The sequence below is a fragment of the Gavia stellata genome, chromosome 12, assembly GCF_030936135.1.
Source record: "Gavia stellata isolate bGavSte3 chromosome 12, bGavSte3.hap2, whole genome shotgun sequence".
In the NCBI taxonomy this organism is placed as follows: Eukaryota; Metazoa; Chordata; class Aves; order Gaviiformes; family Gaviidae; genus Gavia; species Gavia stellata.
This window is the reverse complement of record NC_082605.1, coordinates 7404106-7423506: the sequence shown is the minus strand read 5'-3', so window position 1 is coordinate 7423506 and position 19401 is coordinate 7404106. Positions and strand designations below refer to the sequence as shown.

General features: G+C 37.7%; 1 protein-coding gene across 1 annotated transcript; it reads right to left on the bottom strand.

Moving 5' to 3' along the window:
* Positions 1–3862: 3862 nt before the first annotated feature.
* On the bottom strand, positions 3863–19367 carry RFT1 (RFT1 homolog). The gene is made up of 13 exons (XM_059823182.1): positions 19305–19367; positions 19095–19180; positions 18340–18456; positions 15971–16160; positions 15276–15377; positions 14147–14281; positions 13142–13220; positions 12809–12859; positions 11296–11426; positions 9932–10076; positions 7520–7625; positions 5941–6190; positions 3863–5060 (listed from the first exon to the last, which is right to left on the bottom strand). The coding sequence occupies exons 1-13, from the start codon at positions 19365–19367 to the stop codon at positions 4896–4898; spliced, it is 1620 nt and encodes a 539-aa protein (XP_059679165.1). The 3' UTR covers positions 3863–4895.
* Between the last annotated feature and the right edge of the window lie 34 nt (positions 19368–19401).

Below are 19401 nucleotides of genomic sequence, written 5' to 3'. Positions count from 1 at the left end.
GGAACTTAACAAGCTACCAAGCACAGTACATTCACAACACTCAGCATATCTACTAGTAGACGGTTCAGCAGGGAATCTTTGCAGCTCCCTGAAAAGAACCTTCGGGGCTCCTGAGTTGCCACCTGCCAACTCTGTATTTACATTCAGGAGCATATACCTGTAGGTGGTTTTCCTCCTGAATCCCTGAGCTGCTGTCTCAAGAAAGCAATCCTAGCTTTCTCATCCTCCATGGCTTTACTACAGACTTTTTTCACAGCTCTCTCAAATTTTCCTTAGAAATCTGAGCCAAGGTGCTCACAGCTGTGCAGCCTGAAACCCAGGCCACGGGTCACAACACCTACGCCCTATTCAGCAGGGGCAGTTCCACCCAGCCCTCATCCACCCTTTCTGTACTGAGCAGGACTTGAGTGAAGTCCTAGCACTTCCCTGACCCCTAGCCCTGTGCTTCTGAAGTGGGTCACAAATATAACACATCTGCCCTCCTGGTTACATTCCTTTCCACTTTCTCAGTTCAGTGAGATGGCATAGAACTTTGCAAGTCAGTCATGCTGAACACATATCTGGGAATCACAAAACCTAACTAGCAAATCAACACACTGAGCTCTACTAGATGCTTGTCTACCACAGCTAAACAGGAAGTCTGACAAAACAAAAACAAAACCCAGAGTTGTTTTACCTTTCCCCATAATTACAACAGGAAAACCAACTATCCTACCTTAGCTGCACACGAAAGCGCACGCTCATCAGAGTCTGTGAATGAAGCTCAGTATAGCAGTGTGCAGGTACAGACATCCCAGCTGAAAACGGTTCACTCCTCCCTCTAGATGATAGCAAAGTAGTGCATGAACCACAGTTCAGATCCATAAACTAAAGAGAACAAACCTCTTTTTGTGGAAATAATCCAAAATACAACTGATATAAGCACCTCCTATCACTGTTTTGTTTAGATCCCCCAGCTGCTAACGCTTTTGAGCAGGCCTTGCACTTAGTTTCCATGGCCCAGCTGTACATCAGATATGGAGAGCTTCAAACTTCATTTTAAGCTTATAACAAAAATGAACGGCATTTACATAGCACTATCTGAATGCAAATGAGTTATCTATTTTGTGCCGAACAAAATCATTACATCTCAGCAGATCCACTGATGCAATTATACAGTTCAAAGCGCCTCAGATCCTTTGTCTTCAGCATTACCTTTAAAATAAGGGTAATTAAACCACAAAAAAAGTATGATGTTCAAACAGCAAGAAATATGAGATCCACAAAAAGAATTTCAAAGTTTAGATTTAAGCACTATCCAGAAGCCAGCAAATTAGGCCTGGCTGACCTCAAGGTACTCTCAACCTTTATATGAACTAACAAGTCAACACCTCCTTTGGGTGCTAGACTGTGGTCAACATTCAAGCTTACATCTATTACCTTTCGTGCCTACTAAAGCAGATTAACTATTAAGGTAAAGCTTTAACTCCTAATTTCTTTTCCTTATAAAAGGTAATAAAAAATGCACACATGCTGCCCCCACTCTACTTCCTTGCAAATAAAATATTTACAATGCTAGAAAAGAACAAACAGTCGAACAATCGGTTAATTGGTTAGAACTTAACACTAGTATTACCAGTTGCAGCATAATTCAGCTAACAAACTTCATTAAATATCAGATTTACTCCTGGCCGCTTTAACAGTTTTTATCACAACAACGCATTGTTTAAAATCAAACAAACTTGGTCATTCCAAACCATACAAACATACATTTCAACAAAAACAAAGAGGAAAAAAGCAACTATAATGATGCCACTTCTCACAAAAATACTACAGTAAATTTTATCAATGCATGTATTAGGAAATGGTGTTTTCTAGGTTGATAAATTAATTGATACATAAAAGATCCTAGAAAATCCCACCGAATTTAAGCACCAACTGTATCAAAGATATAAGTAACACTCCAATAAGCCTGCAACTGGAAGACAAAAACAAAATGTAAGGGAAATACATTTTATTTGGTATTATTCTATTATATAACTATTTTATCTTACAGTTGTTTGAATGTCATTCATCCAAGTATTTTAAAAAACCACATCACATGATATATAAAATCATAACTTTTTCTCCAAAGAAAAACAGTTTAAGTCTCCTTTGGCTTAAACTAAAGGATTACAGTTTAGAAAAACACTGCAAAACAGCTTCATGAAATTTATAGACAAGCATCCCATTGTGCCTTTGACAGACTGACAGTACTGCAAACAAAAGGGAAATTTGGTCAAGGTTAATCTCAACTTTGTCCCCAAGTTTGAGAGTTTGCTTCTTTATAAATAAAGCAATTAGCAGCTTTCATATTAAGCATCACACAGATCAGTAAGAAACCAGGAGACAGCTTTATAGATCTATACTTCCTGTCCCTCCTTGCAGTTTCCTGCCACATAAAATATATTTAAAGAAAAAAACAACCCACAAAAACCAGCCAACCATCACTGAACTGCTTACAGATCAACTGTATGTATCCGTAATTTGCAAATGAGCAATGATTAAGCCCCCTTAAATGCCTTCCTGATTCATATGAAACGGCATTTTCACTTGTTGAGATGCAAAAGATATTTATAAGCCTTTCCAATATGAAATCAAACTAATTAGTTTAAAAATGTAACTTCTCTTTAAATGCATAGAGAGCATTTACATTAAAAAATATTTATGAAACTCGACAGCCCACTATTTGAACAGAGAGATCTCACATCACCCTATTTATGACAATACTAGCAGCAGAAGTAGTATCACTGTACAGCTGGGATCATAAGACTAGACAAGTCAGCATGACTTCAAGCTCATTTTGTACAAAAAGTTCTTACATCTCCAAAGCACTTTAAGTGCAGGACTATACAAAATTCCTCACTCCAAGAATTAGTTAAAATTCAGACTGAGATATTCCCACAGTAAGGTCCCAAAGTCATATGCAGAAACAGACAGACCCTAAAAAGAGCCTGTAAGTTCAACTGTCTTGGCTTTTTTTGAATTATGAACAAGTAAAGTAAAAGAAACAGTACACATTGACAATTTATAATAAAGACGTTTCAACCCTCTGCAATATATGGAGCTGTACTTCATAAACTCCATACATAATAGAAACGAGAAAAAAAGCTGCAAGATAACTGAGAAGAGAAAAATTTAAAAGCCAAAGAACTACCAAATTCACTTAACAGTACAGAATAATGTAGAGTTTGTTTTATTTCAACATATTTCATAACAACTTCAGAAGAACCAGCAAATCTCTTTCTACCACCTCCCAGCCAGGCAATGGAGACACCACCATTAGCTGACGAAATGCACCTTTCTCTTCCACTGTTGTATTTTGGCTTCTCTGTGATAATTTTTCAATCACCAAATTCTCATAACAAGTATCTCTGGCGATATTTTCCAAGTGAAAATTACCAGAGTTCAGAAAACGTTTCTAACCATACCAAACTGAAGACACTGATACCAGGAAGCATTTCACTCTGGTGAGCTATGGTTACCAGGATGAACTCCACATTGCCATTATAGTGAAGTAATTTTTTAAGCAATCTGAGGATCTGAGGAATTGCTACACAATTAAACTAAAAGCTTTCGACTGTACATGTCTGAGCACATGCTTTTCATCACTTGACATTTTTTGGTCCATCCAAACACTGCAAAGGGAACACTGATCATTATAAACCTGCCACTCATACAGTCTGAAACTGCCAAATTCAGATCTTAGACCAGCAATAGATAGGTTCACCGCTAGTGAACCTAAAACATCAGCCTAACATCTAATTTTAGAACTTCTGAATCTCCAAATTTTCAGCAATTAAAAAAATCAATACAAAGGTTAAGACTGAACAAGGAATGAGACATTGAGGAAAACTGATTGTAACAAAATGAAGCATTTTCTATTCAATAATGAAAGTTTCAGTGTGCATAAATCCTTGAAAGAAATCCTATTAAATATATTTAATATTTGATTTCAAAGACAAGATAAAATCATTTTATTGAGACAAATTTGTTCGTGCTGGTATTTAAAAGCTCAGATAAAAACAAAACCAATGGAGTGAAAGTAAGAAGTTTCATCATTAACCTTCTGGAACTTCAGCATCAGTGTGATCGTACTTAACGTCTTCTGTAAAACACTGCTCAAAACCCCTTTTTTCTTTTAGCTAAGGCTTCAGAGTATTTTTGACAAGTTAATCAATACCCTCATAAATGAATGATATGCTGAATGAAATAATCTTACACAGCATGGACACATGCTGTGTATTCCATTAATTTACTTGTAAACGTCAGAACTTTCTGTTCACCGCTTTACACTTCAAAACACTGACAACTCAATCTCTCTGCATTGCATTATGTTCTACTTCAGTAATAGTTACATCGCTATCAGTCCTTGCTCTACTGTTTTCTTCAGCTTTTTTTTGTTGTCTGGGTTTTGTTGTTTTGGGTTTTTTTTGTCAGACCATTTATTTTCTAATCAGTTAAGCAGCCCACCATGCCAAATAAGGGCATTCTTAATTACATCTTAAGATGTAAGCCATTAGATGACTCCATACATGTACTCCCCATTGGTAAGAATAGGAGCTCTCTCCATGAAGTCTGTCAACTAGTTTACGTCAGAAGGGTGTATCTTAGATCTTCAGTCATTACCGAAGAGGCTGTTTGAAGAAAAGCTTAGAAAAGAATGATGCATACAGAGAAAATTACTCAGCTCTCTTTCACTGTACTGACCAGTTTAGAAGACAAACTAATATTCAGTTGGCAACCTTTTACACTGGCACTCCAATATCAATGCTTCCAATAAACACATGTGGAAACCTTTTTCCATACAGATCTTACGCAAAAAATACAGCCCTCTCCTGTAAGAATGTAAAAGAACCGTTCTGCACACAAGCATTTCATGTTCCTTTCTTCATATACCGGGAGAGGAACTGGCTTCTGACAAAGTGGATCAGCTTGGTCTCTGTGCAGAACATAGTAATGACAGTTGCTGCAAAGCACAGAGCCCCCACACTGATGTGAATCAGCCTTGCCATCCAACCCTTATCGCAGCAGAAGAATACCTACAACAAAGGAAACAAGCAATTGCAGGAAAACTGGTCAGCACAACACAGATATACTGTCTCATTAAAAAATACGGTCCAAAACCTCTCTTGACCATGCTACCACCACCATCAAGCTGATTGCGGTTTTGCCACACGCACTGATCCTACAACAACTCAACTTTAGTAGTCACAGCATTTGCTTTCTTAAGAAAACTGTCAGCAAAAAATAAGCATTCAGTAGATACCTGGTAAATGTGGAAGTTACTATTATGTGGCATGCAGAAATATGTTAATTGAGATATTAGGAAAACTCGGTACAATCACACAACTCTGCTACTTTGCAGCAACATATTAGGCTATTTTCTAACAAAACCCTACTGAAGTCTCCCATTGCAAAATATAAACCTCTCCTTTCTAAGGCATAATGGATTTTCGAACTGTCAAATTTTTGTACATTGAAATGCTACCATCTCCATAATAATTAGTCTGTTCAATTACCGTCCTATAGTCTGAATAAATGTGATAAATGTGTTCTTGGCAATTTTTGTTTCTGTTCTTGTTTTTGCTGATTTTCCTCTATCACTTTTTTATTACAGAATTTTTAATAACAGTTTTTGGGCTACTGCAAATATGAAGAACTAAGGACATGGGTTTACCTACAAACAGCAGAAATGTGTTAAATTTTATTTTACTTGTCAGACACACCTTCTACAGGTGGCAGAGATAACTCTGTATCAAAGAAAATCTCTTAATATTGTCTCTTGCCTTGCCTGCAATGGCAGTCTTCCAGCCTATGCTCATCGGCCTCTTTTGCTAATGGTATTTCTCTGCTTGTGGACACAAAAGTCAGTTGACAGTAACATTCACAGTGAAAGCAAAATCTGAGAAAGATACTTACCTCTGAGAAACCAGTGATTACTCCACTTATGATATAAATAAGTACCAAAAATGGGGAGGGAAGCAAGCCTGTCAAAGGTCTGTAAGTGCTTTCTTTGAAGTAATCATAGATGTAGTGGATGCTGTGAGCTATTCGAATACCCATGTTAAAGCAGTTGGCAAGGATAAAGCCTATACTGCCATGCCAGTGGGTCAAGAAATAAGAGATGCACAGAAATGTGAAGGACAAGGCCAGCATAACAAAATTGTACCTAGGAAAAAAAAGAAACAATTTAACAATGTATACAGTTACGGTATTTATTTACTGATTTTATCTTTGAAGAAATACCACAATTTATTTTCTAAAACGAGGAACAGAAATTCTCTTACCATCTTCTAATGGAAGAATATAAATTTGAGAACCGAGATTAAAAAAATTCACTGAAAGAATGGAAAATACAGCAAACAAATTAAACCAAGAACTACATTATGTGCAGGAAATTCTATTTTACTGATGAGCTGTATACTCACTTCAGAAAGTAAAATTTAGTAGCAATGATTAGTAACATAAAAACTTCTGGGATTTTTGCTATTTTATTTCAGGTATGTATTAAAGAAAAATGATGTTCAACAACAAGATGACGCTTTATCTAGTTTCTGCTCCGAACAGTGGCTTTGAAGATAAGTTCACGCTTCAAAGGGGTGATGAAAGCAGCCCTTGCTAAGTCTAAAAAGATACTACTTTGACTGTGGAAAGCAGACCTCATTGAAATTAATTTGGAAAGGTCTTGTAAGGGACAGCCACTACATATGCAAAAAAAGCTTGATGGCAGCACTTGGAAGGCAGCCAGTTTTCAGAGTCAATAACCCAGGATGAACACAGAATCAAGAAATCATCCAGGCTGGAAGGGACCTCAGGAGGTCATCGAGTCCAACCTCCTACTTTAAAAGTAGATAAACCACTGAATTCAGACACACAATTTAGATCTTTCAGAAGTGTACCTGATATACAGTAACTGTACATGAAAAATTTTAACAACTGCAGAATTTTAAAGAGTTTTAAGTGATAGTCTGTCTTAAAAACTGTAACTTCAAGCACATATGTACAGAAAACAAGACTCCACATTTAATTACTTTCCCAGTTAGTGATGTACCAAAAGCTAATTTAATAATCTTTTCTTCTTAATTTCTGACCTTTTTACCCAAACATTTAAACATCTGCTAAAGCTTCTACATCTAAAACTACATGCAGACAGCTAAATAAGGAGCTGGTTTTCAGTGGGGCAGGGTATTTTTATGTTGATTTCAAATGCACCAATCTCTTCGAGGTCATTACAAATAAATTTTTATGATCAATCTTTATCAACAAATACAAGCATGTAAAAAAAAATAGTGCATGTTTGCTTGTCCATCTGTTGCAGCTGGCTCTGGAGACAAGGAACATAGCTCTTAAAGTGACTGCAGAAAGAAATTTGCTCTTTGGAAAAAAAGCATTTCCAAGCACATATCCACACGGAACAATAGCTCTGTTTACATACTCAACTCCAAGCAAACCGTATGCAGATTAATTACAGGAATATTCTGGGGACAGTATTTCCTACCTATCCACCTCTTCTTTGCACATCAAAGCAAATGTAAAACATTCTGTTACTCCATTGATAGCAAGAAATAGGACATATAATGAGTAACATCGGAGGAGATCAGGACCTAAAAAACACATTAGAATGATCAGTAGATAATTACTTCTTTTATAAAATCGCATTTTTTTTTACACTCACCAATACCAAGACATAAAAGTTGCAATGTTATCACTAATAATGGAAACTTAAGTTCATTTGAACAAGTTTCCTGTCTGGATATGTTCACAAGAACACAAATAAACAAGGCAAAATAAAAACAAAAATAAAACCCAAAACACCCAAGAAGAGCAGTTATTATAGCAACAGAAAATATACCCATCAAAAGTATTTTATTACAAGGGATTTCCTAATTAAAAACTAATATTTATCATAACCCCAATCTTCTATTGTACAGAGATTTGTGGAAATTAATCCAATAGTCATTATGAGGTACTAAAAGCAATAAAATGTGTATTTTGAACACAACAGTAAGAAAAACAGAAAGGCTGTTCAATACATTCAAAACTGTGCTAGATGAAAAACGATACTCAGATTTTTATGGGTCAGAGATAATTTATACATGACTTCAAAATTCTCCATTCAGATCTTAATCTTTTTCTTGTCCTTTAGAAATTATAACACTGGGAAAAAAAATCCCATACTTTTTAACAGGTTAGTGTGCATCCATGAATATTCCTTCTTGATGGCAGCCATGTAGTTCATATTACCAAGTCACCTCCTGTTTCAGTTCTAAAGAACAACTGCCCAGTGACCAGCGTATACACTGCAGACATGGGGCAGAGCTGAAGACTTTTTCAGGTTTGCATAAAAAAACCCGTTAGACTAGAGACCACTCAGAAAAAAAATATCCAAATGATATATCCATGAATATCTGGTCAAGTAAGTCACCACGCATGCTCAACATTTCATTTTCACATATTATCATTAGGTAAAAAAACAAAATGACTTGTGAGTCACTTCACTTGCATCCATATTCCTAAACATACTCCTTTTCAGTCAAGTAAGCATGTCTACAAGATTAGGCCCAGACACTCATTCTTGAAGAGAAAGAGGGACAGAAAACATTTTCTTCATAAAAAGAGTTGGCTGCTGGAGTCCAGAATGACAATCTTTCACAACATTTGCTTTCAAAATAGAAACACATCTGACAGAACCAGCAGCAAGACAACTCAAAACAACATGCAAGAGTTATTAGCATTTTTTCTTGGTTATGCTGACACAGGATTTTCCTTAAAATCACTACACAAATCAAGCACCAGCTTCCAAATAACATGCAAAGGTGTAAAGCAAATAACATGCACGGGTCTAAAGCAAAAATATCTAAATGCTTAACATTTAAAAATAGGAAAGTGTCCATGGGGTTAGAATATATCAAATTAATTTAACACCAAATAAGGTAATTATAATTAATTTTAACACCCAGTAAGCAATATTCCAAGGTTACGAAGGTGCAGAACTCAGAGGTACAACTGTCTTCAACACAATATACTGTCACATGCTTTCATCTTCCCTGTAACTTTCTCTTAGTTATAATAGATGTGAAATGGAAAACGCAAGCCTGAAGTCTCCCACAATGGCACACAGGCAAAATTTCCAGACAGAAATGCAACAAAAAAGCTCCTCTGAGGAGCTGCTAGATCTTCACCCAAGACAGATCAGCTAGGAACCAAGACATTACACAGGGCTCAGCTACAGAAGGCAGATTGCTTTTTCTAGCTGGAGCTACCGTAGGTCAACCAACAAGCCACTGAAAGAACCCAAGAAAACCCCAGGCTATAATTTGTGTGTTTATGTTTCAAGAAGAAGGAATTAAATGAACCTCTACTTTCTCTCCTGAAAATCCAAGGTGACCTACAAATTCCTTGACTGCTTCTGTGGACAGATTTGTAAAACTTACCCCTCAATATGTACCACTATAGTGAGATTGTTAACATTTTGTGGTTTAGCACTATTTAAAAAATGGTATTATGGTTTCTAAGCTAAAACTAGGGATTCTTTGGTTCCAGATTCTTGTATGGGTTTTTGGGGGGTTTGTTGTTGTTTTGAGCAGCTGGAGTTAGCAATTTCGCATCATGGAGTAGTCAAACAATCCTTTAAAATGTTCTTTTCCAACAACATGAAATTGCAGGAAGGTAGAGCCCCAAACCTGATCATACTTATCTAGAGCCCCTCAGTATATTTTAGTTTAAGATGACTACATATTAAAGATGCTACTACAAAGGCATGAGTTCTGGATTCAGGCAAGCTAAGTCACTGATTTCAACAGTTTTACAGAAAAAAAAAATTCTGCTGATTCAATTCACCCAAGAATTCATAATAGCTGCAGTTTCTCTTTTTAAAGAATGCTTTTTTGCCAACTCTATAAATCTTTACCTGTTCCAGAACTGAGCATTGAGCCTCCATAAATATCCAGAGCCAGCTGAGAATAGGCATAGCCAAAAACCGTGATGGTGAGGCCAATCAGAAGCACAAGTTTCAACAGCAATTCTAATACATTCGCAGCCATAGCAACATCATCCTGAAAAAAGTTTTAGTCAGTTACATGTATCAGAATCAATATAATTGTTATTTTTACACAGAAAAGCGACCTCACAGAAAAAAAAAATAAGTTTGCACAGTGTAAAAAGGTGTGAAACTTATGCTTTGTTATTGAATTATCCATACACATGGTCTTAACTTCCAACAATTTTTATATATTTGTTATTCCATTCTATGTTTTACACATTACAAATTCTACACAAATATCAGCCATGAACATGTCTGTTCAAGGAAAGGTGCAAACAGCACTTGCACCTGTTTAACAGTTAGTAAATGGCAAGGAAGAGCATGGCATCCGCCAAAGGCCACAGTTTGAGTCAGCGAGAGGGTCAGATTTCTATTGCTGCATGGGACTACAAGATTTGCCACACCAGAACAAGCAACTTGTCAGTTCTACTACCTCATTACAAGAAGCATTCTTGTAATGTAATGTGATTTCAAGTACATATAGTGAAAACTCATAACCATTTTGCCAGTTATATATATCAGGTAGACTATATATAAAATATACATATACGTACATCTTTCTTAGCCCACCAATGACCTGAAGCATGGGATTCTTTTAACTGCGTGCTACAGTGCAAGTAGCAGGATTACAGCAAAAAGTTGTTATAGTATCAGACAAAAGCCCGGGCTGACCTTCGTGACTGATTAAGAATTTCTTACCTTGAGCCTTCATGAATACCATCTGTGGAACAAAGCTCTTGTTTGTTTAACCATTGATACTCCACATATGAGTCAAAAGCTCAAGAAAAATACAATTCTTCCCAAAACTGCACTCTTTGGAAACATTACTGTTTAATACTTATATTTTCAAGTCAGTCAAATATTTTCAGACAGCATTTATTTGCTAGAAACAGCATGCTTTCATGATTTAAGTAATTGCCTAAGTATATCTGGAAATACATAGTACACTAGGGTTTATATCACGGTGTTTGGAGCAGATGATGTTAACTTCAGCTGTAATACAAGGCAGTTATGCCACTGAATATCTTAATTACTATTTCATTAGCATTTTACCTATTTTCTTTTCGGTCCAGCCTCCCCTGACATTTTTGTTCTCCACTCCAACTTTTCAATTTTAACAGCTTTTATGCTCAAATTTAAACACACACTTCTATCAGTCACACTTCTGTGATGCAACTTATCTGTAACATAAATCAAGCATTTGACATGTAATTAAGCCAAAATAAACATACCTGCTTCTGATCCTTTACATTCTTCCCTCTTTCCAGCACTTTAGCAAAAAAGACATAAAAACTCTCCTCAACAGGCAAAAAGATAAACCTGGCCACCAGTGAACCAAGATTATTGACGATATCATATACACCTAAAAAAAAGCAAAACATAGCAGCAACCTGTAATTTTACACACATATTTTAATTCCAAGTCTTTAACAATGACATGAATTCTAATTTAACATTTCCACCGAACAAGAAAACAAGTGGAACTTAGTGCAACATCAGTGTTCCCTAAAAACTCTGACAGTCACAGCAACCACAGCTCAAAATTACAAGGCTTGCTCATAGATGGCAAAGCTAGGACAAAAGCAGGAACTAGAGAGATGTGAATCTAGTAACAGCACCAAACCACATTTAAAATTCTTACTGTAGAGAAAGTTAAAAGATCCTGATGAATTTCACTGCATGAGAACAGAAATGTAAGCATTTACTGACACAGGAAAAGAGAAAGATATCTATTTTTAGTGTGAGGTTGTTCTTTCTTTTTACTTTCACTGAAGTGGAAGAGCAATCCTACATGACATTTTACGAGCACTTCCATCCTCAGCAAGATACTGCTCCAAACCTGCTTAAACATCTGTGTGGGTATATATATACATACACACACAGAGTACAGTCATTGAGAGCATACGAAGTCAGGCGTATGGATAAGTGCTTTACATATCCACAGTGAAATAATTGAATAAGGTTCTGGCTGATTTCATATGAGTTGGAACCAACGTTTCTCAACATTTTGAGAGTACAGGCATTCAGTACTCATTGCTCTTTTAAAGACCCTTCAAGTAAGAGGCAGCTCAATTGTTCCACAGGGGAGGAGGATCAGAGGTGGCCGCAGTTACTGGTGCCAAGCACATATACTCAGTATTTATGGGGGAACATACTACTGCCAGCAATTAGAAGTAATTCAAACTAGCCAAGAAACTTCTAACAGTGCGCCGACAATTACAGCCTATTTTCCTTCCCAAGCTGTAAAGACCAGAGGTGCTGCCAACTCACTCATCTGAACAGCTACTGCCATACATTGCTCTGTAACCACGCTGAATTCTTTTACAGAACGTAGTTCAGTTTTGAGATGCAATGCTATGAACGATGATGTTCTTGTTGTAACAGCTAACACACACTCAAAAGGAAGACAGAGAAGAGCAGGAAAACAGACTTACAAAAACTGAAGACAGATAACTATAACACATTGGATACTAATGAAGTTCTTTCCAAAAAAATTGATAGATACATGGTATCACATATCGAATTGGAAGGTTTTGATCCAAAGAAAAAATAAAATTAAAATCCAGGATCTTAAATTAAATTCTTTTCCGTATCATTCTCTGAAATGTATCTCAAAGTCACAAAGGCTTTGAAATCTTCTCAGATTTTCAAGTTATCTTCAAATACTTTACGTCATTTTCAGAACGATCTGAAGAGCAGTGGCTAAGAAAACTGTGCCACCATTCCACAATACCATCACACTTACCCTGATCTCCAAAATTTAACACGTTCAAAAAAGTCATCACATACCGTTCACCTGTAAGTTCAAAATAAAGAACTTAAGAACAAGTCCCTAAATCTTTCCCCATACTTGTTCAGGCATTTCCAACATTAAATATTCAAGAGACAAAGTCAAATGGGACAGCACCTAGTTCAGAATACCCTCAAAAACTTCATTCAGGTTGGTAACATCTGCTGGCAACAATCTGTGAAAGTCACATGCCCACCCCCCCACCCCCCATCTTTCTCAAGCTTTAAGTCAATTTTATAAGTAGTATTCACTAGGCCTTATCCATCATAACTATACGTCAAGCCTCACCTTCTGTCAAAATCTGTTTCAAGAAGGATTGTTTGAAGAAACTCCAAGTCAACCATGCTTCCTTCCAATTAACAAAGGTCTGCCAAAAAAGTAGTACTGAAATGTAATAAACATGATTGAAGCTACAAAGTAGAAACAGAAAATACAAAGCCAGTACAATACTCTAGGCTAGCTCCAACTGTACTGATGAGGAAAACCCACAATGTCATAGCTGCTAACAATTAATCTAAAATATTGCTAAATTTAAGCACCAATATCACTTTGATCTGGCAAAGACTTTTTCCCTTGCTAAAAATTACTGTTGTTGCAGATAAAGTACCCAAACAAGCTTTCTACAGAAAATACTATTCAAAGTTAAGAGACTGGAAAAAAACCCACCCATGCTGTTTAGCATGCCAATGTAACCTTCACCTTCCTTTTAGATATAAATTGTTTACTGCTCTTCAAACTGTCCCCACAAGTCTTGCAACCACGAACCACATTTATTCTTTTCAATCTGCAAATCTTTTTCAAAATGTCTTCTTCCTCACTATGTCTTTTTATTTCTTTCTTTGCCACATTTTCTTTTGAGAGGACATCATAGATAATTGAGTATCTGTATGATGCTGTGTAATACCATGTTTATTTTGTGGAAAAGTCCAAGTACCAAAATCCATGGCAAAATGGTTCTAGTTTCTTTCCTGCCTCAGATCCAGTGATGCCTGGTCATTCCCCTGCACACCACAGATGTTCTATCTCTAGTTACTGGTTTGTACAAAGATACCAAAAGGTAAGTCAGTAAGAAGCCCATAAGAACAAAGAGGTCAAGTTTCATAATGTTTTTCTGACAAGGATTTTATTGATACAAACCACAAACAGAATTTGTATGTAATTTTTTTTTTAATCAGTCGTATCTTCTACAGTGCAGATATATCCTCAAAATCACTCAACACCCCTATCCCAAAGTAATTTTCAAAGCTGTCTCAAGAAAGACTTAAAAATCAAGAAATAAACTGTGCAACCTACCTCATCTTCCACCAAGTTAGGTAATAGAGCTTTCATTCTAGCAACTGGAAATGACTTCTTTGTTGCTTCAGGAGATCCCAAAAACATCACAAAATAAATTACATAGCACATCACCAGAACACTGGCATATAAAAGCTGGAAAGACAGGGAAGGAGAGAAGAAAAACAAACAATAATATAAAATTAACTTACAAATGTGGAATTACATAGTAGAGTTCCAAATTCAATGCGAGAAAAATGTAGTAAGTAGTCCTTGTTCCTGTCAAATTTTAAACTAGGCAAAGACTTTAATTGAACACCTTCTAAGAATGCTGTTGATTTTTTCAATCTGTAGGTTATTATAGCCCTTTGCAAACTTTTATGTTCTAGCCAGCATTTTTAGAATGATTAAAGTCCAATTATAAAGCTATTGTTCACTCAGTCAAAAATCAAGTTGACACAGTAGCTACTGTCTACATCTCTTACTTCGGTGAGTTTTAAGCTACCTACTACCGTCACTGCAAGAACCAAACAAAAAGTAACCTAAGGTCCACATCTGAGGTGGATCACATTTTTATTTCTAGGTAAACTGATAGTGCACAGGCCACAGTCTTATTTTTCAGGTGCCAATATATCCCTTCTTCATTATAGAAGAGAAGAAGTTTTAGCCCAAATACATGTTACACATGATTAGCACCTTCTGATAAGGTGACACAGGTTGGTGGTACAGGCTGATAAAGTTACATGTTATTATCATCTTCTACACAGTAGAATCCAAAGTCTTAACATTAATTTTGAAGTCAGGTGGCAAACAGAGTCTTCAAGCATTAGAATATATAACTCATTAAGAAAAAGTCAACATAAAGCTTATACAGAATAACATAACCTTATTTGCAAAATACGCTTTCACAGACAGAATAAGGTGCTTTCTTGTTTCTTGTTCATCCATTAAACTGCTCGGGGTTAAAATGGCAAGTCAATAACAAGTATCAGGAAAACACTAAATACAAGTGTGCTAAATCTTAAACCTCCCAGGAGCATTTTCTCTCACCTCCCCAAAGTTATTTAGCAGGCTAAATGTCCAATGAAGCAGCAAATAAAAATTCAGATGAATCAGGAATTAATAGAACAAGAGCACACAGAAAACTTACCTGAGCCAAGGAAAAAATGTAGAGGCCCCACTGAGGATAAAGCACTACTAAAATAACTGTCAAAATGCATTTTGACACTACTGAAAGGCTTTCAGCAATTACCTTTAAGAGAAAACAGAGAAGGTTTATTTTCTGCCCACTTAACCACACACACAAACTTAAGTACATTAGTTTCACACACAGCATTTATGTAGGAATGTAAGTCTTTCAAAGTCAGTGTGACTTTATCACAGAGTTTCTTTCTGCTGAGTTGGCCATCTTGGATTGTAATTTCACTGCAAATTTTCTATTCTTGCATTTCACAATTCTGCCATTGCACTTTCCCAGTCCTTCATATGGGACATAAGGGAGAATATTTTGCTTGAGACAATCACATTCTCAAATGTTGCATTTCAAAATTTCATACCAACAATCAACCAAAATGCAAAATTGTGGAAGCTGTGTGCCTCTCCCTCCAATTAAAACTGATGATTATATATTTAATTATCACCAAAGTGGTAATTTCTAAATAAGACAACTTCCTTGCTTTAACAGGTACAAATTTGTATCTATGCAACCACGTCATACAGTATTACACAGTACATGCAGGTGGTTTTATATGCTTGAATATACAAAGATTTAGTTCAGTAATCTGTTCTTTTCAACAGGGAAAGACAATTTCCCCCACATGCATACACCCCATGTACTTTACTAACCTTAAGTCTCACAAACAAATGAGCTTGTGCTAAAACCCAGAACGGTTCTCCTAGAAGCTCGATAATTGCAGAAAGACCAAATGCCACTACACCAGCCTGATAATGAGGAACCACAGAAGGATCAGGTACTTCAAGTAAGTGTAGCCATACTAAGCCCAAGAAAATAGACCAAAAAACACCAAGAGGGACTCTAAAAAGTTAACAAAAAAACCAAATCAATAGAAATGTTACTTTAGCAGAAAAAAAAAAACCCAAAGAAAATTAGATTAAGATTTCACATATTGCCATAATAATTTTTTTAAAAGGCCCTGAGGAATTAATTTCTATTGTTACTATAGCAAGAATACTTTTTTTTTGTAATTAACATCTTTAAGGCACTCTTTGCAAAACACACAAAACATTTTTCTGACTTCACAGAATCACAGAATCACTACGGTTGGAAAAGACCTGTAAGATCATCAAGTCCAACCTGGGGGGGGGGGGGGGACCCACAAAAAAACAAACAAAAAAAAAACCCAAAAAAAACCCCCACAAACAACCCACGCAAGCCAACCACCACACAACAACAACAAGGCACAACACACCAAAAACCAACCCACCCAACACCACACAGCACCATGTCCATCAAGCTACATCCCACAATGCCACATCCACACGCTCCTTGAATACCTCCAGGGAGGGTGACTCTACTTGTTTATTTTCTGACTTGTTTATTTTCTACTCAAGAACCTAACATAAGGTCAACTATCCGCATTTCTTGTTCCCTAGGACCAAACTATTCTGATCCTGTATCAGCCTGCAGAATACTGCAAACCCCTCATTGCTGCACTTTTTATTGTCTGTGGTTACCAGGGGTTTGGCAGACAAAGCTTTGTTGGATCTTGCTGTAACAGATAAAGATGCCACCACTCCAACTGCTAGTCTCACTCTCCCAACAATCACTGGTTCTCCAGAGAGTGACAGCAGCGTGAGCAGAAGAAAATGCATGCCTGCACCCAGGTATGCGAGTTCACAATGCTCTGCTGAGCCACTTTGATGAGTGACTGTAGCTAAAAAGCCAACCTAGGCACAGGAATGCAGACATGTATTACCTTCTGTTGACACTGCTTCAGGAACATGAAGCTTCTGGCAGAGTGCAGAAAGTTTTACATCATTGCAGCAGGATCTATTTGACCCTCCCATTATCAGATCCCTAAGGTATCTGACATCAAGTGCCTAAGACGTATTTCAGATCCTTCAAGAATGTTAATCTTCATTTTAAGTTACACTTCTCTACGAGGAAAAATTTAGAAAGAAAAAAGTGCACACAGTCATTGTTAACTCTATCATTTAACGCCCACTTGAAATGCTGTCAAATAGCAGAAAACTGATTATAATACAGTGAAGAAGAGAGATCTAATATATTTAAAATATTAGTATTAAACCTGTCCCTGAAAGGAACAATCCATCTTCTTTATACCTGGACGCAGATGACCATGCACAACCCCCCATTCCTGGGCCAGATCTAATTAATAGCTGTGCAGTTCCAGGGAGAGTCAGTTGGGTGCCCCAGTGGAAGAACAGGGGCCTCTATTTTGTCATGCAGTAGTTTTCCACCGTATCAGACAGGTAAACTTACTTTGCAACACATCTAATGGCGGCTGCACAGTTACTAGATCTGATAGAGGGGAAGGAGCAGAGAGGCATGTCCAGCAATCAGAAGGGAGAAATAAGTCATAAAAATCCAGTTAGCTACAATGTGCAATTACACTCTCTGGCTGCAGCTTCACCTAGATTTAAGCTATCCACTTTCTGCTACAAACAGCACTGCAGTTGACAGAAGTAGTCCTACTTACTCCCTGTTGCTTAACTCCAACCCTTTCTTTCACATCTCTCTAACCCAACACAAACATTTATGCTGCCAGGCCATTAAACCGCATCAGGGCTCAAGACTCAAAAATTAGTTTGAGAGGGAAAAAAAAATATATATCTAAAGCAGCTTCAGAAATGCACAGCAAGTAAATAAAAGAGCAAGACTGAGCAGGCAGAGGAAGAAAAAAGTAGAGGACTACGTATTTGTGCAACAGGGTTTTCCTTCAACAGCTACAACATGAATTAAACTCCAGGGTAAGTGACAGAACAAATGGCTCCTGGTAACACCTTCGGCAATGCACTTTCCCACGTGCTCCAAAATGAGATCAAGTCCATAAATGATGAAGCAACAGACCTGACCAGCCTCCTGCATCAGTCCTGAAACATAACTAAGGCTACTAAATGCTCAATGCTGAAATAATTACCTCAAGTAAATAAATACTTGCTCTCATTTTATGAGCTCTCATACAAGAATTAGAAAAACATTCTAAAGAAGTAAATTTTTAAAGGTGTCTTACGTCAGCCACAATAGATTAATTGTTTTGGTCCAGTTTCGCTTTGTACTTCCACTCAAACAAGCTCTGCGAAATGCCTCCCTGGCTAGGAAGACAACTGTTGAATACAGTAGTGTTAGCCTAAAGGAGATGAGGAAAAAAGAAAAGGAGAGAAAATTATTTCTTTACATACTACTACTGAAATCCTTCATGCAGTAGCATCACTGACAGTTCTTACACAGGACTGCCTTACAGACAAATCTAATGGGTATGCAAAGAAAACACGGTGATATGAGGTAAATTATCACCATCTCCTACAAAAGAAGGGAAAATGATTACATGTGAGTATTCAAATAGCGAAAATACTTTAAGCATGCTATAAACCAAAAGCACAGTTGCAAGATTTATTGCATAGCAACAGCACGTAATACACAATTGTGTCTAGCTTTTCCTCAGCAAGCTGACGGTTTAGCATGGAAAATAGGACAGCACTACCTCTGTTTCAGGCCAAAAAAGAACTCGGGAGCCATTCAAGGATCAAACACTGTAAAACACCCAACAGTAAATTAACAGCGCTATGCAAAGCATTGTTAGCGACACACCCTGCAGACCACGGACCCCGAGATCCTGCACCAAACCCAAACACCTTCGAAAAGCCCCATCTCGCCGGGAGCCCTGCTCCCAGGGCAGCCTCAGCTCTGCCAGCCTTCAGGCGAACAGCGCGGCCGGGATGCGGGACACGGGCTCCCAGCCCGGGTGCGCTTCAGCCTCCGCCTCACCTCACGTTGACCACGCCGATCAGCTCTCTGGAGAGGTAGCGCAGAGTGAACGCGTTCAGCCCGAAGGTGACCACCCGGAACAGCACCTGTGAAGGAAGCCGCACGGGAAACACCTGCGGGCCGAGCGGGGCTGAGGCGGCTCCCGCCAGGCACCGCGGAGGAGGAGGAGGAGGAGGAGGAGGGGGGAGGCGGCCCGGGACGGCCCCGCACCTGCAGCAAAGCGCTGGAGGAGGCCAGCCGGGTGGTCTGGCTGAGCACGTCCTGCGAGGCCATCGGCTCCCCGCCCTGCCCCGCCGGCAGGAAATGG